At 36.3% G+C, this 25,241-nt stretch overlaps 1 protein-coding gene across 3 annotated transcripts in view; it reads right to left on the bottom strand.

Moving 5' to 3' along the window:
• Positions 1–25,241, bottom strand: part of DPYD (dihydropyrimidine dehydrogenase) — an 825,900-nt gene that overhangs the window by 28,962 nt on the left and 771,697 nt on the right. For all 3 annotated transcript variants that reach the window (XM_089919140.1, XM_022553288.2, XM_089919145.1), the window contains one exon: positions 5,967–6,110. In XM_089919140.1, coding sequence (XP_089775266.1) covers positions 5,967–6,110 — 144 coding nt within the window. The remainder of the gene's footprint in view (positions 1–5,966; positions 6,111–25,241) is intronic.

Below are 25,241 nucleotides of genomic sequence, written 5' to 3'. Positions count from 1 at the left end.
GAGGACATGACAGATAAAAATGGTGGACATTGGTGAATGTCTATGATCTCATTCATGAGTGAGATGAGTCATAGGATGAAATCTAGGCCAAATTTCAGGTTTCTGCTTAGGTAAGAGGGTAGATAGAGTGCTGTTCATTGAGACACAGGACTCAGGAGGAAGATCAGGCTTAGAAGGAATGATAATCAGTTTAGTTTGAAGTACGATGGCCTCTAGGCACCTTGCTTAGACTATCCAGGTGGAGGTATCCAGAAGATAGTGGGTGACACAGGTTTGAAGCATAAAAAGAGGTAGGGATGCAACCCAAAAATGGGCAGAAGACCTAAATAGACATTTCTCCAAAGAAGATATACAGATTGCCAACAAACACATGAAAGGATGCTCAACATCACTAATCATTTGAGAACTGCAAATCAAAACTATAATGAGATATCACCTCACACCGGTCAGAATGGCCATCATCAAAAAATCTACAAGCAACAAATACTGGAGAGGGTGTGGAGAAAAGGGAACCCTCTTGCACTGTTGGTGGGAATATAAATGGATACAGCCACTATGGAGAACAGTATGGAGGTTCCTTAGAAAACTAAAAATAGAACTATCAATCATATGACCCAGCAGTCCTGCTACTGGGCCTATACCCTGAGAAAACCATAATTCAAAAGGAGTCATGTACCACAATGTTCACTGCAGCTCTATTTACAATAGCCAGGACACGGAAGCAACTTAAGTGTCCATCAACAGATGAATGGGTAAAGAAGATGTGGCACATATATACAATGGAATATTACTCAGCCATAAAAAAGAAACAAAACTGAGCTATTTGTAGTGAGGTGGATGGACCTAGAGACTATCATACAGAGTGAAGTAAGTCAGAAAGAGAAAAACAAATACCGTATGCTAACACATATATATGGAATCTAAAAAAAAGGTTCTAAAGAACCTAGGGGCAGGACAGCTATAAAGACGCAGACGTAGAGAATGGACTTGAGTACACGGGGAAGGGGAAGGGTAAGCTGGGACGAAGTGAGAGAGTGGCATGGACATATATACACTACCAAATGTAAAATAGATAGCTAGTGTGAAGCAGCCGCATAGCACAGGGAGATCAGCTCGGTGCTTTGTGACCACCTAGAGGGGTGGGATAGAGAGGGTGGGAGGGAGGGAGACACAAGATGGAGGAGATATGGGGACATATGTATATGTATAGCTGATTCACTTTGTTATAAAGCAGAAACTAACACACCACTGTAAAGCAATTATAGTCCAATAAAGATGTTTTAAAAAAAAAAGAGGTAAGGATGGAAAATAGTTGAGTCGATATATAGGAAAAGTTTAAATGAATCATAAAGGGAAATGATATAGTAAGAAGGAAGCAGAGAGAGGAGTCCAGGCACCATCATCATGTTCTCTCTCCACCGTTTTGTCTTATTGTACCCCAACCTGCACCTGCTTCTGTCATGTGAAGCTACATGCTGCTACTTGAACTGATCAATCTTCTCCTCAAGGTCCACCTTCTGCTACCTTTTCCATCTGGTTAATATCAAGAAGAAAAGGGAACTGTGTTGAACACATTTCAAAGTAAGGAATCAGCACTGTAGTAGAAGAAACATTTTTGTCTTCACAGAAATGTTAAAAGTAGTACTAAGGTCTTGGTTTCAAATAAGGGGCTTATAGCCAAGAATTTTGGACTTTGTCAGAAGGTTTTATTTGTAAAGTTTTTTGTTAAACTCTTCCTTATTAGAGAAAGATTTACTTAAGGTATGAAACTTTTTATAGAAATTGGCCATCCTTATTAGAACTTTGTCTAACCCATTTCTGATTCACTCTTGAAAAGCTTTAGCGAATTCTGAGACACTGAACATTTAAATGTAAAGTAAGTCATGCAATTTATGATACATTTTTTGTCATTGAATCATAACTTGAGAGAAGGAAGGAGCCACTTTAAAATGCAAATATTGAGATCTTGGAATGGTTGCTTATTTGTGAAAAAAAATTAAAGGTATAGCCATATCTGATACTTTAGAGCAGAACAAATTTTAGATTAATTAAATAATCAAATGTAAATTCCAAAAGAACCAGATGGGGTGAATGCATATAATCTTAAGGCAGAAAAAGCTAAACTAAGCAAATAAAGAAAGGGAGAAATCACAAAACTAGCTTTTGCCAGATATGATTTCATAAAAGTAAAACTTCTGTATGTATATCTAAAAACACCGTCATACAAATTATGAGGCAAATGGCAATATATAAAAAGTTTATTAAAAAAATCTATAAAACAAAGATAAATACTACAACAGAAAACTGGTCAAAAGAAATAAGTAACAAATTCACAAAAGAAGAAATGGTCAAAAATATATTAAAAAATCATGCCCATCTTACTACTATTTAAACATTGGAAATTAAACAAAAAAAACTTTTTTGACTATTATATTAGTTAAAATTAAAAATAAATCTATTGTTGATGGGTGTCTAAGAATATGAGTCCTCTCTTACATTTTTTGGCAGAATGTAAATTTGCACATTCTTCCTGGAGGACAATTTGGCACTATGTATCAAAAGCCCTACAATTTCACCTGCAATTTCTCTTGAGGAAACATAAGAGATCTACACAAAGATTTTTGTACAACAATAGTTATAATAGCATTATTGGTAAAAAAATTCTGGAAATAGCCTAAAAATTCAACAATAGGTTAATTTTTAGAAGTTAATAAGTTCATATTATGAAATATTATAAAACCATTAGAGTGATATATAAATAATTATGAGGTTTTTATATAGAAAATTTGAGTATTCTATGTTTATTTTAATGTATTACATTTAGGTTTAGAAAAAGAACTAGAATTTTATAAATCTAAATTTTAATAGTGATTAAGTTGAGGTGGTAGGATTATGGGTAACTTTTAGATTAATCTTTGTGCTTTTAACAGAAACAAAACAAAACAAACAAATGAAACTACAGAAGGTCAGGAGGAGGAAGAAAAGCAGAAAGGAAAAGAGACGTCTTTGTCCAGCGGTCTCCTCTTACAGATCTCTCATTAGATATTTTTCCCAAATCAAGTGATTAGTAGCACAGCGGTGACAAAAGCCATGTGTCACAATTCCCTTACAAAACGTTATTCTCCTTGTTCTATACTGACACCTTCATCTTCCATGAGCAATCTCTAGGTATATTTCGTATATTTGCTAGAATGGATCCAAACATTTTGGTCCCTATTATGAGCCAATCTTTTCAATCCTAAGCCAACAATTCTCAATTTCACATCCATCCCCCACTCTACCACTGTTTACTATGTGACTTGATCAAATTATTTAATGCTTTTTAATTCCTCAATTTTCTTATCTGTAAAATGAATATAAAGATAGTACCTATCCCAGGTATTGTGAAGATTAAATGAGATAAAACATGTATAGCCCTTGGAACAGTATTGGCATATTAGAGCTATTGGTTGCTACATACTTCCATTGGCGCTTTCAGGAGATGAAATTTCTCTCCTACTCTGGAAAATCATACTGGAATATGAGTAAAAGTGAATTTATTAGAGGACAACTGTTCTAATTAAAAATACAATCATACACACACAGAGCTCACTTTTGGTAACAACATCATGACTCTAGAGATCAAGTGTCATCTAACGCCACCACGAATATCTCTGGGACAGGAACAGATCTCTATCTTCCTTCTTCCTCTAAAACATAAGCTCTGTCCCACTCTATAGAGATATAAAACCTTATAGAAAGCAAGATGAAATGAGCAGTCATTGTCATAGCAAATGTAATTCCTCATTTTCCAGAAATAGTTGCACCTATAACTGGTGAAAATTCCCCAGCTCTCTGCAGAAAAACCTCACCATTATCAGCTACCATTATGCTTTCTGACAGGACACACCATATTTCTAGAAATGATAACAGGTATTATAGAATGGGTATAGACACCCTGGGAAGAAAAACAAGGTAGTGGAAAATCCACTGGACATTGAGAAAAATCTACCATGGCAGCCCCTTAATATGTCAGCACTGTTATGGTCTTAGTTATGGGAAGATGGTGTCAATAGTCTCTTGAGGCTTATGTAATGTAACACCAGGGGTACTTCAATTTGGATCATCTCTGAAGTAACAATTTAGAAGAGGAATGTAAGCCTGTACGATTTCTAATAAGATTCCTCATCTCTCCTTGAGACTTTAAAAAAATGTTTACTTACTTTCCTGACTTCCCAGTTCTTTGGCTTATTTAATTCTGCTGAGTTTGATATTTTATTTGGATTAGTGATCGGCTAGCTTTAATTCAACTTCAGCAGGTTTTTTGTTTGTTCTGTTTTTGTTTTGATTCTAGGTTATCAATATATTCCCTGACAGAATAGAAGCCTAAAAAAGGCCGCAATGCTTTTATAATCACCTTGCTCTTCCTTTATTTCAAATATAAATAATATTTTTCTGTTGAATTTTGTATACATAAGGAAAAGATGGAGATCTTACATTTATTTCAAATTAATTAAGTAGGAAAAAGCAAGCAGGGACAATTCCCACTTAACCCCAAATCATATATTAGTTATAGCCAAAGGGTGGGGGAAATGTGAAGAGCAGAAGGATCTGGCTTCTTCTTTACCATCAGTGTCCAGTTCATCCTTTTAGTATCACACAAATAATTGAAAGGAAACAGCTCAAGAGACTCTTTGGGGCTATTATACTGCTGAAAGTCCCAAGTGTTCACTTTATTTGGAATTATGGCATTGAAGTGCTGGTAGAATTTGTGTTCAGCCACTTCCATATTTCCTTTCAGAACTCTGAATAACTTAGCCCTCTCAACATCGTCTAAATTCCACTGTTTTTAGCATAGGACACATTTCTTCTTTCTCATAGATAGAGGGGATTTTTAAGGGTTCCAACTCCTGTTTGACTACTAAAGAGGAATTTCAAAGAGCTCCTAAGAGTAAGTTTTTCAGCTGATGCTTCAACCAGGAAATGGAGATGGTCACTAAATGGAGAAGAGTAAGTTTCAGTGACTGAAAACCACATTCCCTGATGGTGACTTCAGAGAGAATGTGAACCAGTAACACTCCTTTTTTTTTTTTTTTTTAAATTATGATTGCTTTAAAATAATTCCATCTTGAGGGAGGTGGACAGGAGGGAAGTAGGTGTGGCTATAAAGGGGCAAGCTGAGGGATCTTTGTGCTGATGGAACTCATATCTTGACTGTGGTGGTGGACACAGGAACCTACCCATGGAGTGAAATTACACAGAACTAAACACACGTGTGTGCTCACACACACAAATGAGTAGAAGTACAACTGGAGAAATCTGAATAAGATCAGTAGATTGTATCTGTGTCATTATCCTTGTTGTGATGCTGTATTACAGTTTTACAACATGCTACCATTGGGGGAAACTGGGTCAAGGGTACATGAGACCTCTCTGTCTTATTTCTTTCACCTGTATGTGAATCTACATCTTTTTCAAAATAAGAAGTTAAAGAAGAAAAACAAGAAATATAATGCACACATAATTCTATCTTAATGATAATTTTTGATATTATCCAGAAAATAATTTCCTGAAACCCAAATTTGTACAGGCTTTCCCAAGGCTGAAGCAGAGAAAGTTTGTCCAAAATGTAAGGTATCATGTTGATATTGATGGTGCATATTGATAATTTAGTTGTACTGTATGACTAAGATACCTCTTCGATTTAATTAAGATTACAGTAATTTTTAAATGAGTGTAAGAAGACAAAGAATTCACTGTAATATTTTATGGCCTATTTAATACATCCAAAATTTGCATGAAACACATATTTGACAGTGTTCTAAAAAGCATAAAATATACAAATAAAAGAGGCTATCCTGTCACTGCAGACCGAATTTTTAAAACTCTCAATATATTAAAAAAAAATCAGTGGTACATTTAAACAGGAAATAAACACAAACTAAACAATAAAATAGACATATTTACATATACAGCTTAATCCTTACCTTAATAGTGGGAATAGGCTTTTTGGGGATAAAATGGTTTCTCTCAAGTGGTGGAAAAGTTGCTTTTTGTTCTTTCAGTCTAATCTTTTCCTCTGCTATGATTTTCTTGCGCTGCTCAAGATAAGGTCCAAAACTTGGCAGTTTCTAATAGGAAAACACACAAATAAGAAAGTATGTTAGCTCACAGAAGAGAAAAATGTGAGGATATAAACACAAATATTATAAACAAACAAAGGTGTGTTCTGAGACTGTTTCACATATACTGTAACAAGGTCTTCATTCATTCTTGGACCCTAGTCTTCTATGTATCAGAGTCCACTAATTATTAAAAAGAACACAATAGCACAATACCTTTACCAAATATGTATGTATTAAATATACAAATATTAATTGAAATACATTTCTAAACAGAATAAAATTCACAATGGTAAACCAAACCATTCACTTAAAACAATAGCTATTAGTTAAACCATTTGTTTAGTTCATATAGACAGAAGGTGAAACCTATTGATGCTTTTTTTCCTCTTCATCAGGTTTTTAGCACAATATAGACACAGCCTAGTCTCTGACAAATGCTTTTGTCAATAGCAAAGGTACTTTGCCAAAGTTCAAATCTGTATCTCTGTTTTATTGTGTTCAAATTCTTACTACATCTCTTTAAAGATTGTAACTAACGTTGATTGCAGTTTACTGGAATAGCTGAAAAACAAAATGGTAAAAATATTGATTTCTCTGCACAGAAAATAAAGTTTATTTTGCATGAAAGAGGGAAAAATAGAAATGAAAAGCACAGGAAATATCACAGTGCTTAAACAAACTCCCTCAGTATTCAAAATCACATTATGGAGCTTTAAATCTCAAGGTTATTCAATTGTACTTTACAAAGTTCATTTAGAAAGATACCTGGGTGTCATGGAAAAATGCTAAGTGGTTTCACGTTAACATGAATATGCCCTCATACTATTCATTATCCTACAATTATTTCCTCTTCACTTTGTCCTTCTCTTCTAGAACCTTTGATCTTCACTTTTACTGACATATACTGCTGGTGATAGACACCACTGAATTCCAAATGTTCTGTGTCTGCCTGGAACCTGGAATTGCTAGGTCTCTTTTCAAAGGCTGCAAAAATACCACCCTCCGCCCCCGCCGCCCCCCCCACCCCCCGCCAGCTCTCCTGCAGAATAAAGCAGATTTACCTAGCCAGTGAAGGCTTGGAAAACTACAGCATTCCAAGGTCATACTGATCTCTGCCCTAGCAAGTAATTAGGTGAAAAAATCACACTTGTTTTAAAACACTGGCCTCTACCTACCAGGTTGCATAACACTCTAGGAAAATGAGTTCTCTGGTCCTTTAGAGATGTCACTACAGTAGGTAAAAACTAAACTGAAACTGTGTTCCAATTTGGCCAAACTGCAACTGAAAATTTATATTAGCAGAAAATATTCATGTGGAACTATCTAAGATTGTTATTTCCATTACCAATTTACTGTAATTATGTCAACAAGTTGAGCAAATAGAAACAATGTTATGAATGCCAAATTAATACACACAATTAAACCAGAACTATATACTTCATCTCTGCACCTTAATGCTTTTCTAAATTACAGTATGTAATGATTACAGTAATATGAAATGATATGACAGAGGGAGAAAATATATGAATATGTTGTATCTATTTTATCATAAAATAAGTGATGCTGTCTTGTTAAAAAGCATAAAATAGAGTCTAAAACAAATCCTCAATATTATCACATATGTAAGCCCCTTTAATGTAGAAAAGATAGTGCTTGCTTGTCCTATTATGAAATAATTCTTTTCCTAGGGCAGATGAGGTGTTACAGATTACACTTGGTGCCAAAGAAATGCCCCGAGGGTCCTTTCTTTGGTGAATGTACGTCCACTTGATATAAATCTTGTCAGAATATCAATCTCCCCACACTTCTCTTACACGTCAAGGACACCTCTACCCTAATCTTATATCCTTGAAGATTATTATCAAGACTTGTTAGTGTGAAACACATGACCTCTGAGTCTAGCAGATCCCTCATGATAAAGGCAAGCTCTATGAAAATCTGAACCATCATCCTGATTCCTTGATGGGGCCTTACCTTCCTCAACACTATCTCATTCCACCTAAATGTTCTGTAAAATTATTCAAAAGAAATTGTTCTCAGAACTTTTTAATCTATCTTCTTTTAAACATAGACCAGAGGAGATATTTTTTTTCCATTTAGATTATTCTTTATCCAAAGAGAAATAAAGCAGTTAAATTTAAACTGTGATGATTTCAAATTGTTCCAATAATGGTAAAAATAATAATAATTAATAATAGGAAATCCCTTGATTCAGAATAGAATACAGCCTGAATAGACACCAACCAAATGATATTTTCTGTAACTTTTTTGCCGTGGTTGACCACATTTACCATATTTAACTAATGCAGCCTTTCCATAACTAAAGGTGCTACGATTCTAATGTGCTAATCTTTTATAACTAGTCCTAAGGAGAGGTTTTCAATTTAACATAGAGATTCCTATAGGATTTTCTTTGTGTGTGGGTTGAAGAATCAGCGGAAAAAACAAAACAAAACAAAAAACTGTTGCCAAAGTTTTCTTTAAATCGAAAGCACACCCACACAGAATATCAGTGACTGCCCCCTCAACGTTCTGCCATTCATCTCCAAATCAAAGAGGGTCTATTTTCATGTAGTTTCTCACTGCCATATGGAGATCCCAGAGGCTGAAGTGTTGTACCAGGTTCCAAAACTTCAAGGCTGCCATAGTCATTTTGCTTTCTGCATTAGTGTGAGAAATTTCACTGCTTTTAAAAAATTATTATTACATCGCACGTTAGAATGCCTCTAGGATAGCTGAGAACTGAACATTTGAAAAGTTAAGTTTTCTGCAAATAAAAAGGTCAATTCTCCCTTGCACCAGAGGATCACATATTACATTTAGGCATATGTTTGTGTTCAGATCTTGCCAAAGGAACAAACCAAAGCAAAATAGAAATAAGAAAGAGTGAAGGTGAAGGCAGAGCGGGCCACTGTATATGTGTGCAATCAGCGATGATTAATAAAGCATTTAGTTCAAATCTCTGTCTGAACATATAGTTAATTGATTTCCTATTGCAGGAGGAGAAGCAGCAGGGCCTGACAGGGTCAGCAGCAGGAGCTTTTCCTCTTCATTCATTATTTTCTTGCAGAAAAAGTTGTAGCCTGCGGTAACTCAAAGAGAGCAGTTTTGAGCGTCATGCTATATTTCTTAAACAAAGGAAAAAGTTCTTTAGGACTCTCGAAAGCTGCTTTGTAACTGATGAGCTGAACAAAGCTCAGAAATGGTGTGATTTTTGTTTCAGTGCTTTCTCCAGGGATTCATCATTGATGAATTTGTCCTCACCAGAAAAGCTAAATCCTACTCATTTAAAGATAACAGTATCTCACACTAAAACTGTCTCTGTCCAGATATTAAAAGCATTACACTGCCAATAGAAAAGTGACAACATAATGAATCAACAAGGATACCTTAAGCCAGCAAAGCTTTAGGGTAAAGAGGTCTATTTGGATTATAATTTATTCATGGATCAATCTAAAGGTAATTGAGCATATTATGAAGTAGAAGAGGGTTCTTGTTTCTAATAGAAGCAGGCACTAGTATCTTCCCATTTAAATTGCATAATTTTTATGAGAATGGCAGCAAGTTGGCTAATAGCACTGGTCTATAGTGCTGTAAGAGATCAACTCTTATTTTCCTAATCATACTCTCTCATCTGATTTGAAACAATGAGGGCAAGAAAAGTAATTTATTTGATATTCAAATGGTAATAAAAGATAAAATGACTTCAGGTTTATACTTAGTGCAAGATATATATATATGTATATATATAGTGCATATACTGTAAATATATATATATACACACACACACACTGAGTGCAATATATATGTGTGTGTATTTTAGTTTGTATACATATTTTGCACTCAGTATAAACCTGAAATCCAAATATATATACGTCTCATTTCTGTGTGTATACACTGACAGATTGAAGAATAAATTAGAGGTAAAGGATATAGTATGCTTCACGACTAAGAATTTATTTTATATGTTTTACAAAAACATGTTCACATATGACTTAGTTACACTATCTATCTTTTGTCATTTATTCAACATATACAATATCAAATGCCTACTCTGGGCCAGGAACTGTCCTTTGCTACATTAAAGGTTGAATAATTTCCATACGTAATGTGTGTAATTATCATTGCGACTAATTTTATAAGTATCTCTTGTCATTCATTAAGGGGTAGTGTCAGGCTGAATTATATGTCAAGTATATCTGGTTATTGCAGTTATCTAAAGGCATTGTATACAAAGCTCCTTGGAAAACTATTTAATCTCAATCAAATGACCACCAAAGAGAAAAATGAAGAAAACAAACTTTCAAAGAGTTGATCTTTAACAAAACTCAGAAAGGCAACGGAGTACTCTTGAATACCTAAAATAAAAAATGCAGGGCTTCCCTGGCGGCGCAGTGGTTGAGAGTCCGCCTGCCGATGCAGGGGACACGGGTTCGTGCCCCGGTCCGGGAGGATCCCACATGCCGCGGAGCGGCTGGGCCCGTGGGCCATGGCCGCTGAGCCTGCGCGTCCAGAGCCTGTGCTCCGCAACGGGAGAGACCACAACAGTGAGAGGCCCGCGTACCGCAAAAAAAAAGAAAAAAAAAAATGCGGGAGCACGATGGCTGGGAACCTGGGCTCTCTGTGTTCCTAGCACACCCCAATTTCAATCACTGTGCACTTGGCGTGATGCAAGGAAGTATGGGAGACAGAGATGAGAGGTCTCTGTTCTGTTCTGTCTGAATTCAGTTACTTTTCTTCTTCCCTTCCTTCAATTATGACAGTAATCAATTACTTACATTTGATCCTGATTTTTATTCCAAAATCTGCTTTCACATGGCTTACATTCAGAAACTCAGATTTTCCCCATGAATAACTGGCTTGTAATACTTAATCACTGATATAACAGTAAGCCATTTTCCATGATATTATCTGATTTGGACAGTGGAAAACAATAAGAAGACAAAGAGAGAAGGACCATCTGTACATTATATTACCATAGTACTATGTGGTGCCCAGTGGTGCAAATTGGGACACTGGAGTAGGACATGCAAAATATATGAAATTAATGAAATATAACTCTTAGTTTAACCTGATAAATTTAAGTGGACAACTTCTGATCAAAAAATGCAATGTCTATAGCAGTCAAAAGCAAAGATAACTCATGCTTCATAGTGAAAGCAGAAAGTCAGCATTTGCATAGTGGTTAGGATACTGATTTAGAAGTCAAATTTGCATTAAAATCACAGTTTTACACTCATTACCTGTGTGACTATGAGCCAATTACTTAACCATTCTGCTACTAATTTTCCTTATCAATGAAATGAGAATGATAGTATCTAACTCATGATACATTTGATGCTCGGTATAAGCATTAAAATGGAGTAATATTTGTAAATTGCATGCCTGCCAATTTATTCCCACAAGCCTTAACTGCTTATGTTGCATTGTGTACCAGGCTCTGTATTTCCACGTTTGCTCATGCTAGAACGAGCCCGCCCTGTCTTTTTTACCTGGTACATGCCCATTTGGCATTTTCCTCTCAGCTTGGTATTCACAGCATTGAAGTAATGTCCTTTACTGACTCCCCTCTGTCTGCAGTGTTAGGGGGGACTTGCAGTGCTGCAGAGCACTCTGGGCACTTTTTAGCCTTGCACTTATGTCACTGCCTTATCACTATTAGCCTCTGCCTCCATCTTCTCCACTTGAGGTCCTAGTTAGTTTTTGATCCAGCACATAACAGGTACTCAATATGTTTCCCCCCCCTTGTTTTTGGCTTGTTGCTTAGCTTTTTTCTCAATAGGTTTTTCAAAACTTGAAAAATTATTGAATGAATGCATGCATGACTATCTTGAATGTATTTTAAAAATCCCGCTGGTTGTTTGAAATGTCAGGCAATCCCAAACAATTACTTTCAGAAAGAAATTAAGTTACAGAAATAAGTTCTTTAAAATTAAAAATTATATCATACTTACACAACAGCTGTGATTCATAAATTAAAAAAAAAACACTTGTAGAGAGCAAGACACTTACAATTTATATATAAAAGACAATCTGTCTCCTTAAAGAGCCTGTAGTTAATAACAATTGCAATACTCCAAGACAGAGGCTGTGGCAGAGGTGCCCCAGGATGTCAGATGAACAATGACAATGTGCACCTGACCCCGGCTGAGAGGACAGAACTTTTCTAGAAATGACATCCGAGCTGAGTTCTGAAGGATAGGGTGAAAGTCGGTTGGCAAGTAGTGGAGTTGGAGGTGTGAGGGTCAGGAAAGGGGAGGAAAATCCTCCAAGTGGAAGAAACACCAGAGAGAGAAGGGCGATACTTTGGAAGAGATGCTGGGGAGCCAGCAGACTGCTGACCCTCTGCTCTGTGTTTAATAAGATACAAAGGGTGAGCAGCTTCTTCCGTGAAGGGGAAGCAGAGCACATTTTGTTGTGAAGTGATAAAGTCGGGATGTATGTTAGGGAGAATGTCAACCAAGAGAAGAAAATCTAACATGAATGGAATGCCAGCAAAGGATGAAGGAGATAAGACTTGCTATTTTGCCAAGGACTGTGCACGTGCTGGAGCTGCAAAGACAACTAGGAGGTCGTTCTTTCCAAAAGCAGTTTATGGCCTGTAGGAGGACTGACCCATATTCAATGGAACTGAGGTGAGAACATTATTGTTTTATATTGAAATATCATTTAAATGATGTATAGCAGATTCCTCTAAAGAAATAAACTTCATTGCTTAAAGTGATAACTTTTAAAGCAATATCTTTAGCTTGGAGTTCGGGAGATTAAGCCCTGATGGCATGATTGAAGAGAAACAAAACCAAAGAGATGGTCAAACCACTATGCATGAGAAATGCAGAAGAATTTTGAAACAGAGACGCAAGAGGGAAGAGATATGGGGATATATGTATATGTTTAGCTGATTCACTTTGTTATAAAGCAGAAACTAACACACCATTGTAAAGCAATTATACTCCAGAAAAGATGTTAAAAAAAAAAAAAGAAAGCAGAGAGGAGAGGGAAGAGGAACGTGCATGAAGAGAAGGAAAAGCGAGAGATGTAGAGGGAGAAGAGCCTATTGATGTGATGACGGGAGTACTTCTATAAAGAGGAAGTGCTAATATCCAATTTTAAGCAATCCAAATCCTCCTCTATGACCCCTAAAACTTTAAAAACGTCTCCTACCCACTTACATATCCTGGAGAGAAATTTGGAAGAAAGTCGGGGAAATAGGGTTGAGTTTCATGTTTGGATTGGCATATAGCTCAAAGAATAGAGACCAACGAGAGACAAGATTTGAGGGAGATTCAGAAATCAGTGGGAATAGGAATTTACTGCCAGACGTGACATAGAGAACATAATCTCTAGGAATTTTGTAGCAATATCCAGAAGGATGGGACTGGTTGACCTCAGCTGACATTTGGGTTATGTAGGTAATTATAAGGAAGAAAGGGATAAGCAGAGGAAGAGATGCAGTTTGATGTAACCCTGATTTATTGAGCAATTAATTCCAACTAAGAGACTTCTTAGTGAAGGAGGAATTTAAATTGTGATGAAAGATTATAAAAGGGAGAAATAGTGTGTGGTGTTGGAAAGGGGGGTAAAAAGAGAAAGGAATGGATGAGTAAAGGGTTGAAACATTAAGAAACTACAGAATGAACTTATTCTTACATGACTAAAACAGAGTAAGTGCCTGAGGAATAGTAGTAGGTAAAGCTGGGAAATCTATGAAGGGCTCTTAATTCTGCGCAAAGCAGTTTGGATTTTTATTCTTCAGGGTGTAGGGAAACACCAGATATTTGAATATATGTAATCAGGTCTTTGTGGTGGCAGAAAGAAGGATGAATTGTGGGTAGGTGCTTTGGCAAAAAGAGGAGAATGATCCAGAATGTTGGAGATGGGATTCCGGTTGTAGCAGAAAAGGGAAATAGATGACATAACATTTTTTAAAAGATTATACAGTACTCTGGAAAATAGAGAGCCAACACTGACTACACATCCCAACTCCAACAGTACACGTTGATTTTCACTCCCTCACAACCCACCAGCTGCTGCACCCCTGCTCTGACAGTGACTCCTGCCTGAAACCACGTAGCTTTCATTCTTTCTGACACAGAACCCTCTCTGAAAATCTTCTGTCTCTACCTCTTTGCTACTCATCTTTCTGCAGATGACCCCTCCTCTCTCACCATCCCCTGCTCAATCAGAGTCTCCAACATTTTCAAAATCACATGGGAACTGTGTTCACGGGTGGCTGCATAGGCTGTGAACTACAGAAGAGTTACACCTTAGTGAAAATGAGCATAAAACAATGGTGGTAGGGAACCTGGGAAGGATGAAATAGGATTTGTTTTTCTTTCTTTGCATTCTGGAGGACTCCTGCTTGTGTTTTGTAGTGATGATGAATTGGGGGAGAAATGAAGGAAATCAACTTCCTCAACAATAGCTCTAGTGAGAGGGGATTGTAAGTTCTATACAGGAAGGAACTGCACCATCATTATTATCTTCATCAAAATCAGCATATTTATTGAGCATCACTATACACCAAGACCTTTGCAAAGCGCATGAATACCTAATCTCTTCTTCATTGCAACCCCATGAGGTGGGTATTGTTCTTGTTCCCTTTTGCAGATGAGAAAACTGAGGTTCAGAAAGGCTAAATAACTTGCTCCAGTTTTCACTTATTAATAAAAGGCAGAGCCAGGATTCAAATCCCAGTCTGCCAGATGCTAGACTCTCTGCTACGCTGTCACTCATATTTCGATGTAGTACTTATAAAGCTTATTAAATGAGTATTTAATGTATTCTTTATTGCTATAAAGAAGCATACTACACACATATTCCATTCCTTGAAATCTATGCTTCCTGTTTTTCTTTTTCCGCAAACTGTGAAGCGGAAAACACCTCACACAGTAGACATCATTAAAGAGAATGCTGAACACATACCATGCAAAATATCTGTATTAGTTTAGTCCTGTTTATTACTGGCCTCAAGTTTAATGAGCTCAAGTTAATACAGGTGAAAGGCCAGAGTGTTACATGTAGCGGTTAATGAAATACCACAGAGATGCTGAGAAAATGATTAGCAGCCAAATGTGAATTTAATATACTTCATTCTCAAGATGCAGCGCCCCGTGGGAGGCATCTTTCTGGGGGAAATAATGTGGTATATTGGAAGTAGCACTTGCTTCCGAGTTGGGAGATGGGCCTCCGATCTTAGCCTTGCTATCAGCCCTTCTTGTGACCTATGACAGTGCAGTGACTCCCTCTTAGTCTCAGTTCTCTTATCTGTAAAATGAGAAGGTTGGACCAGATAATTTATAAGGTTCCTTCCAGTGTGACGTTTTGTTTTGTTTTCAAATTCAGTTAGAAATCCTCAGGGTTTATGCCCAGGTAGCATCACACAGTCTGTGGATGAAACATTGGATTGAGTCATAAATTATATTGATATATACCTCTTTCCCTCCTATTTAGCTATAGAACATTCTGAATCTGTTGAAGCTGTAAAATATGGATGTTATAAATAATGTTTATCAAACTCCTAAGGTTGGAGTTAAACTGTTTTAGACTTCATCAGTACAACTACAGATAGCATTGCTATTTTATCTCATTATTAAATAATGAAATCTGTATAGATAATTAACAGAAATAAAAACAATTTTAAAAAGAAAGCTATTATAATCTGTATAAATTGGGAAATTCCTACGATCACAACTAACACTACACTGTAATTATCTTTACGAAGTTTGATGTCTAGTTACAAACTCACCTGAGACATACTCTATATAAAATCAACTACACACATATTAGGAGTAGATATAAGTGATAACAGGCATGAAATTGCCAAGTGAGTAAGGTTAAAACACAAATACACTTCAACTGCATTTGTGTATATTCAAAGTTTTAGGTTGTTAAAGGAAAATAGAGCCTTCTACTAAAGCAGTGCAATATACAGAATGGTCACTCGTCTTGGGATGCAGAGACTAAGACACTTAGTTTCTAAGACAAATCACCTGCCCTCTGTGAGCCTCAGTTGTCATCTGTGTAAAACAGAAATAACAATGACCACTCTTCCTCCCTACTCTTCATAATTTTTTGAAATAGGAAGGCACTAATAGATTACTAAAATACAGCTTTTACCATTTTAAAAACTATAAAGCAGTATAGAACCCAAGTGTTATTTTAATATGAATATAAATATGATTTATGCTCAATATGATAAACAATATAAAGATGAAGTATGTTGAATTATAAAAATGTCACAAAATACTAGCTACACATGAAGAAAGACTTCCTGAGCTATAGTTCTTCCAATGCTTTAGGACGACTTGAATGAAATAATTGGCTTTTGAAATCCACCTTCAAAATGCTACTGCTTTCATGGCTAAACGTTGCATAGAATGTCAAGTGCAAACACCAATAAGGGAAAATGGAATAAAAATTACTTCATTCAATGCTATGGAAGCAAAGGAAAACAGAAAAATGGAGTGATGAAGAAAATGGGACTGCTATCAATATGAAAAAAGCATTCAGGATTCAGACTATATTTGGAGCCAGAGTAGAAGATTAATCAATCTTTTCCATATTTATTCAATATGATACCTAATATTTCCCTACACAAGAAACAGCTGGATGACCGCTTTAAGCCTTCTTACCTCAAAGTGTGGCACAAGACAAAAACTGTTACATTTTGATCCAATCAAAACTATTTGGAGTTACATTTCAGGACATACTGGAAAAAAAATCATCATTTTGAAAGTCAATTTTTAGGGTTTCTATGCTAAGCAGGAGATTTATATTGGAGAGAAAATAAAAGTGCAAGTTTTTAGTTGAAAGGAAAAGACTTTTCTAACATAGTTAATTACCATGCTAGTAGGAAGTATTTAACATGGGAAAAGAATCTTTTATATGCGTGGCAAAGTTCTCCATAAACAATAGCTTCTGCATACAGAATAGAAAACACTAGCTAACATCCATCTGTAACATCAGACTCATATCCAAACCTAGGTCACTACTGAAGGCAATCCTTGCCCCACAGATTTGGATTTTCCTCTCTGTCTCTCTTCCACATCACTTTCTAAACTATAATACCATTATTTATGTATTTTCTATTTTTCTGAATAGATCATAAACATTTTGAGAACAGGATACTTTTTTAACATGTTTTGTCATTCCTCTTAATTCTTTACATATAGTTGGCTTTAATTAAATATTTGATGAATGAATGAAGGACTAAAATCAACAGAAAGCTGTGCTGACAAGAAATTTCAGCTAACCATATGTGGTCACAGCTTAATGATGACAATAAGTGATCTAGTCTAAACACTTTTCATATAAAATATTCAGAAAGATTCTCTCTATGCACAATGCTGGGCAAGAGTGGGATTGATCTAATGCCTAATGACCAGGCAAATAAAATTTTGCCTGGTCCATAATATTGCATAATCCAATATCTGATAATAACAGGGAATTGTAAAAACAGATAGCATTTGTAGTGATAAGGTATTGTAAGGTATAATTCCAGCAATCAATTTAGATTCAATGGCTTAGAGCTCAATACAAATAATTTCTTTGTATTTTCCAGGTTCTTTGTTTAAAGTTTTCTATCAAGAAAATAGTAATGACCAACTATTTCATTTTCCTATTCATAACAAAAAAAATCAAACAACAAAACATTTTATAGACCATAGTTACCAAAACCATTATTTTATTAAAAATTTACTTTGAACAATTGTGAATCTAGGCAATTATCACATTAACTCAAATACTCAGTTTCAGGGAAAGAATAATCCACTTGATTCTGTGGCCTTTAGAAAGGCCATATGGCTATGCAGTACATGCTACTGTTCTTTTGACCCCCTACCCCAGCCATTGGCTGCCATACTCTTTTATAAAGATGAGCCTAATGCTTTGCATTGGCTAATACCACAAAATGAGGACAGCAGTCAAAGAAACCAGCCATTAGTACATAATTTTCTGAGTTTCATCAGACATCAGCCAATTGTTGAATATCACATGTCCTAAGAAGCATTAGCACCAAACTCTAAAACTCTTACATAGCTCTAAATTTCTAAAACCATAAAACCATAGTGGTTATGGTTTTAGAAATTGTTTTTGTATATTACCTCAATTTACACAATAACATAATTATTATAATATTGCTGAAACTTGAGGCCACAGGTGTGGCAAACACTTAATGCCCAAGTCCACATAACAGTAGGCAGCAGAGCAAATTCAAACCTAGGTCTCCCAACTCCAAGCTTAGCCCCTTCTCCTCTATATTGACTGGCCATGTCCTTCCCAAGCATTTTAGCTGCTATTTCGCCAAAAATTACTGTATGGTTTTTGGCATTTGACCAAGGGAAAGATCTAATAAAATGTGTTCTTGTGGAAGGCTCATTCTATGTGCTAAGCATTGAAGATATAACAGAGGGCAAAATAGATATGATCCCTATCCTCAAGGAGTCTGTAGTAGTTTGTCATGTAATAGGATTAAACATAAATAATCCTATGAATATATACAACATTTATCACAATTTTCAACAATATATAGTTATCTGATTATTTGTTTAAAGTCTAATCCTATCAGACAACAACCTCTAACCCTTTGCTTTACTCACCAGGCAAAATCTTAGCCCATATTTAACCCAATTATCCAGCTATTCTATATTTACACTTGAAAACTGAATATGGCTGGAGAATATGACTGCTCTCCATTCCCCAGATGGGCACTAAGTACCCAATAAGCCTTGGTACGTTACCACTGTCATTCTTTTTTTTTTTTTTTTAGCGGTACGCGGGGCTCTCCCGTTGAGGAGCAACAGGCTCCGGATGCGCAGGCTCAGCGGCCATGGCTCACGGGCGCAGCCACGCCGCGGCATGTGGGATCTCCCCGGACCGGGGCACGAACCCGTGTCCCCTGCATCGGCAGGCGGACTCTCAACCACTGCGCCACCAGGAAGCCCACCACTGTCATTCTTGAACTTTCTCACTACAAAATGACATTCTTATACCTTCTTCTTTCTCCTAAAAACTAAACTGCCACTCCTTCTCATTGTTAGTTGATGATCTTGGTTAAAGATCATTACATTATTGGTTAACATTTTTGAAGTAATTGTTCTATTCTAAATTTTATAAATCCATCTCATCTGTACTATCATCCTTCATCTTTTCTTCTTGCTATGATGGGAAGTGTCCTGGTTCTTTCAAAGGCTCCACTGAGGGCTCTATCTCACATCTGCCTGGTCATCCAAAGGAATGTGCCTCTGTAATTTTTATCTCTGCCCACCCCATGATTCACTCTCACTTTTAAAAAGTATTCCATTAACACACAAATGTGCTTTAATCTCTCATCCTGAAAACAAATACATAAAACAAATAAAATAACTCCTTTGAATCTACAGCCACTTTTAGGTATTATTTATCTACTGCCTTTTAACTTTCTTTTAAGAATGGTTAATCGTGTCTGTCCTCACACCCTCACCTCCCATTTACTCCTCCGTATACTCTTGTCAGGAATTTGTCCTCCATTCCAAACCATGGAAATGCTTTCGTAATGAGGTCAACAAACACCTTTATTTCTCAAATTACATGGCCACATTTTTGTGCTCATTTTACTTTATTTCTCAGAAATATTCAACCTACGTAAGCCCTCCCTCCTTCTTAAAATACTACCCTTCTTTTCCTCCTACATCACTTCCGTATTTCTTTTGCTGGTTAAATCTTTCTCTGTGAGACTTAGAATATCCAAGCCTCAGTCCTAGCCACTCTTTTTTCCCCCTCTGTTGACATACTCTTTCCAAGTGATTTAATCTTGTCTTATGGCCTTAAATATCATTTAAACTGTGGCTTTCAAATTTATAGCTCCAGTTCTATTCTTTAAACTGAGCTCTAGACTCTTATGTCCAGCACCTTAATTAACATATTTAATTAAATGTTGAGAAGCAATCTCAAAACTTAACATGTCTTAAGTAGATTCCTTGTTATTTCACTCCAAATAGGTTTCTTTTCTAATCTTTCCCATCTCAGATAATGGAGTGACTGCTCACCCATTTGCTCAAGTAAAAACCCTAGGGTTATTATGGCTTCTTTCTTTCCCTTACCATCCTGCGTAGATTGATCCTTCAGCAAAACATCCAGGCTCCACCCCCAACACACATCCCCAAACTCCCCACTTCTCACCATCTTCATTGATCCGGCACTAGCCTAAGGCTTCACTGTCTCTCACAGTGAACATGACAATAGCCTCCTAACTGATCTGCCTGCTTTCTCTTTTGACTTGATATAATGTATTCTCCACATAGTTACCAGAGCAGTTATCTCAAACACAAATGAGAACAGGTCACTCCTCTGCTTAAAATTCTCCAATGGTTTCCCAGCGCACTTAAAATAAAATCTAAAAGCTTCACAATGACTGCAGATTTATCTGGTCCCCGACTACTTCTTCAGTTTTCTTTTTTACTGCTATCCTCTTAATTCACTATACTGCAGGCACACTGGTCTTGCTTTTCTCAAGTCTTATAAATTCCTATAGCCTTAGGGACTTTACAGTTAAAGTAGGCCCTCCAAATCACACTCTGCGTATCTCCCTTTTAATAATAATCCTATAATTAATTAATTAATAAGTTCATTTCTCCATCCTCTCTAAAAGGTATGAACTACCAGAATAGGTCGTTCATCAATTTCGTTCACTGATGTTTCCCCAGAACCTTGAACCCTGACTGACTCATTGTATATTCTTAGTGAATGAAGGTACTGGGTGGCAGTATATTTAGGATAAACAGTGCAGTCCTTGAACTGAGCTTGGCTTCCAATCCTGGTTCCATTATTTAGAAGGTTTTTGACCTAGTCAAATTTTGCTTAACCTTCATATTATCTCAGTTGCCTCATTCATACAATGGGAATAACATTTCACAGGGTTGTAGTAAGGATTATATAATTTATACACTGTATATAAAATGAAGCTAGAGCTTTGTACATAGCAGGCACTTAATAAATGTTAGTCCTTGTCTTCAACATCATCATTATTACAGAAATTCCAGCAGTGTTTTATAGTTTTTTTCAATTATTATCTTACATGTGCTTTAGCATATTTTGCTATGGGCTTACCATTACCCTAGAATTAACATTCCCCTCCCTCCAGTAAACTATTTTTCCATCTTTTACAAGGAAAGTCAATGGATTAACATCATGTTTTACATGATGGAAAATTGTTTATTTCACATCCAGACTGCATACCCTCTATAAAGTAAGAATTGCTCACATAGTTATATAATTTTATGCTCCACATGTTTAAGTAAGTAAAATTAAGGAAATGAAGATTTGATAGTTGAGAAGTAAATGTAAACACTAGTGCTTAAAGAATGAAGCCAAGCCCATTCTGTAGCCTAAAGTGAATGCTGTCATCTGTAGGGGTTGGGGAAAGATCCTAAGGTCTGAGCCCATTACCGTGCTACTTCACGAACATCTGGCAGTCTGTCACTTCACAGGCAACAACATCTTCTCTAAACAGAAGAGACTTGAATTCATCAGGGAATCCCATAGTACAGTATATGCTTAACTTAAGTACCTGCTTTCCGTGATTTCCATAGATTATCATATTCATGACACTGTGGAGTGAAAGCATTCTTCTCACTCTCTAACCAGAACATGAAAAAGAAATTAAAACATTGGCAGGCACTTTGTCTCCAGTTTGTTGGACAAGTAAGAAAAGGACTGTCTACCCATTTATGTAAATGAAATTCTGTCAACTCAGCGCATTTTAAAAAGATGACAGCTGTCTGTCTATTAATAAATACCTGACAAGATAACAATTACATTTGGAGTTGACTGTTTTTTCTTTCAATAAATGTAGGTCAGTGGGTATTTTTAAGATTTTGTTTAAAATAAATTTTCAAACCCCAATAACTTTCCCCCTCATTTCCATTAAACCAGAAAGAGATTTCAACATGTACATTCTTGCTTTCTTAGCAGTGGTTTCAGAACATAATGGTCAAAGCCTTTTTAATATGTATAACTATGAAATTAAATATGTACGAGCTTACTGTGTGTATATACATACATACACACACACACGTAAATACGACATCTATACTCTAATGCAATATTTTGAATTCTATAGAAAGGTGTAAAACACAGTAGGCTCTCTGGGCTTCCCTGGTGGCGCAGTGGCTGAGAGTCCGCCTGCCGATGCAGGGGACACGGGTTCGTGCCCCGGTCTGGGAAGATCCCACATGCCGCAGAGCGGCTGGGCCCGTGAGCCATGGCCGCTGAGCCTGCGCGTCCGGAGCCTGTGCTCCGCAACGGGAGAGGCCACAAGAGTGAGAGGCCCGTGTACCGCAAAAAAAAAACAACAAAAAAAAACACAAAACATACTAGGCTCTCTGTTGTCCAGGAGCGGCTACTCAGTTTAGGGATTATCTGGGTTCTTGTGCTGCTTCTTCTATTTGACTTTGGATTTTTATTTCATTGTTGACTATCAGAAAGGAAGGGTAAGGATATATAACAAATTAATTAATCTGGTTACCCATCAAGCTTTGGGAATATATTTATGAATAATATATTAATGAATAATTTGAGTTTTGGTGGATTATCTATAGTATTCATTAATCCATCCTGGCCCAATGGCCTATTAGTTAGACTTCAGAAAGTGAGTTTTTTAAACAGAATGAGGATGAGATTTTGAATTTCTTTTTATGGAAGATCATTCCAGGAGAATGTGTTTTTCTCTGTCTAGTGGAGTTTGGGAGAGGGTCTATGTTGATGTATTAGAATGCCAGTTATAAGTACTGGGTAATTTTATCTTTATTTATTACAGATTAAGAGCACAACATTGTATTTAATCACATTTAAAATGTTATATTATTATTATGCATACTATAAGAGGAAAAATATAAGCAAAATAAATTGTTTAAAATATTAATAAAACTTTTTACACCTTCAGAGTCTGCTAATTTAAAGATGACATCAATTAATTGCAAGACATTCTGATTCAGAGGTATTAAAATGTGGAAAAAATGCATGTCTCATAATTGATGGAATGCATTATGTTCCCTAAATACTTACTGGTGCAGTTCTAAGGTCCTTTCTCATCATTGTTAGTAGCTGTAACAATGGTATTTCATTATTCTTAGAGCAATGCTGTATGAAAATTACATCATCATCCTAAAATTCTATTTATAAATAAATGTCCAAATTTTAGAAGTATAAAACAATAACAAACACCTTATCATCAGAAAAAGGCAGGGAATAAATATTGTTTTATTTCCAGCTTTATCCCCAAAAACAATGTGAGCATCTGAAAGAAAGAGAAGGCAGAGAAGAGAACTCACTGGATGCCTCTGATTTGGGTGGAGTCCAGATCCGAATGCTTCTGAGATAGGTATCTGTTGTTTCCTGAATTCTATTTTCCCCCTATATCTATTCTAGAGGTAGGTAGTGCCATTTAAAAAATAAGATTAATGTGAGTTCAAGAAGAAATTATCGGGGGCTTCCCTGGTGGCGCAGTGGTTGCGAGTCCGCCTGCCGATGCAGGGCACACGGGTTCGTGCCCTGGTCCGGGAAGATCCCACATGCCGCGGAGCGGCTAGGCCTGTGAGCCATGGCCGCTGAGCCTGCGTGTCCGGCGCCTGTGCTCCGCAGCGGGAGAGGCCGCAGCAGTGAGAGGCCCGCGTACCACAAAAAAAAAAAAAAAAATATATATATATATATATATATATATATATATCATATGCAATAGTGTTCCTTCAAAGAAAATCACGATATCTGACCATTTTTTAAAAAGCAAAATTCACCTCTTGTATTTCTTATGAATGTCTTTGCATGAGCTAAATACCTGAGCAGTTGATGGACTTAGTTATTTCCAGGAGAAACTTCTTTTGATCAGAGTGCAGGGAATAATTCTATCACAGCCCCTTGGAGATATTTTTTTCTAGGACAGAATGAGCCACAGGGAGAAAGATACACAAGACAATGTCAAAAGATACAGCATCATTATGCCATTTAATGGCTGGTGTGGGTTACGTCAGCCAATAGTCCTGGGAAAGTAGGTTTTCCCTGAATAAAAATGAATCAAAAAGATAATGTCATATTTTATTAGACTCAATAAAATCATAAGCAAATACCATACATTCCTGTTAGTCATCTAGTGATGGAACTGTGTATGTGATGGCACTAATGGATTCCTTAAATGTAAATTACTGCTAAATTCCTAAGTAAACCATCCCTCACTTCAGAGCCATTGTAATCCATCTCTTATGTCAGTTGAACTGTGATGCTTATCCTTCTGATTGCACAGGCTTTACTGCTTTTCTTCATTCATCTCTCATACTCAGTAATCTTTTTACCTCTCCTTTCCAAGTTTATAATTTAAAAGCAATCTACTCACTACTGAAAAAAGGACCCTAGTGTAAATAAGGTGACTTCGAGTTATGACCAAAGAAGCCATTACTGGTTATACAATGGTTCAGTTCTATTACACATACGACAATCTGGGGAGCCTCACTGCTCGCGTGCCTTCAGCAATGTTTCGTGTCAACACACAGAATCAAGGCTGGGTACTGACTTTGGGGTCTCCTTCTGTTCCTACTTTTTTCATATGGTCTTACATTTCACGTTTGAGAGAAAAGTCCCAGAGGGCCAAGATTTGCTGCATTAAGTTCTTTGTCATCAAAATGGATTTTGATTTTTTTAAAAGTTGCAAAATAGTGATTGGCTAAATTGGAACTCATTCCTCAAAATCCTAGATGGCCATTAAAAAGAAAATCATATACAGGAGGATTATAAGAAGTATAGAAAATGCTTACATAATAAGAGAAATAAAAAGCAGAATTAGAGCAGTATATGCAGTAGGATACTAATTTAGTTTGAGAAATTATTGTTTGTATGTGTATACACACACCCACACACACAGTTGGGATCTCTGAGTAGTAAGATTAGCAGTGATCTTTTTTATACTCAATGTATTTTGCTAATTTCTACAGTGAGCACATATTACTTTTATAATCAGAAAAATGTTATTAAAACAAATATTGTCTTAAAAGGTATACTAATGGGAAATATTATAAAAACCTTTGTAGGAATAAAATTACAGTTATCATTATGGCAAAAATTTTTCTCTTTTTTTAAAACTATGAGCTTCAAAAATTAATTTAGAACTGT

This window comes from Delphinapterus leucas, chromosome 1 (assembly GCF_059928025.1).
Source record: "Delphinapterus leucas isolate spDelLeu-1000000601 "Yukka" chromosome 1, BTC_Dleu_Yukka2, whole genome shotgun sequence".
Classification (NCBI taxonomy): domain Eukaryota; kingdom Metazoa; phylum Chordata; class Mammalia; order Artiodactyla; family Monodontidae; genus Delphinapterus; species Delphinapterus leucas.
This window is presented reverse-complemented; position numbering and strand designations above follow the sequence as displayed.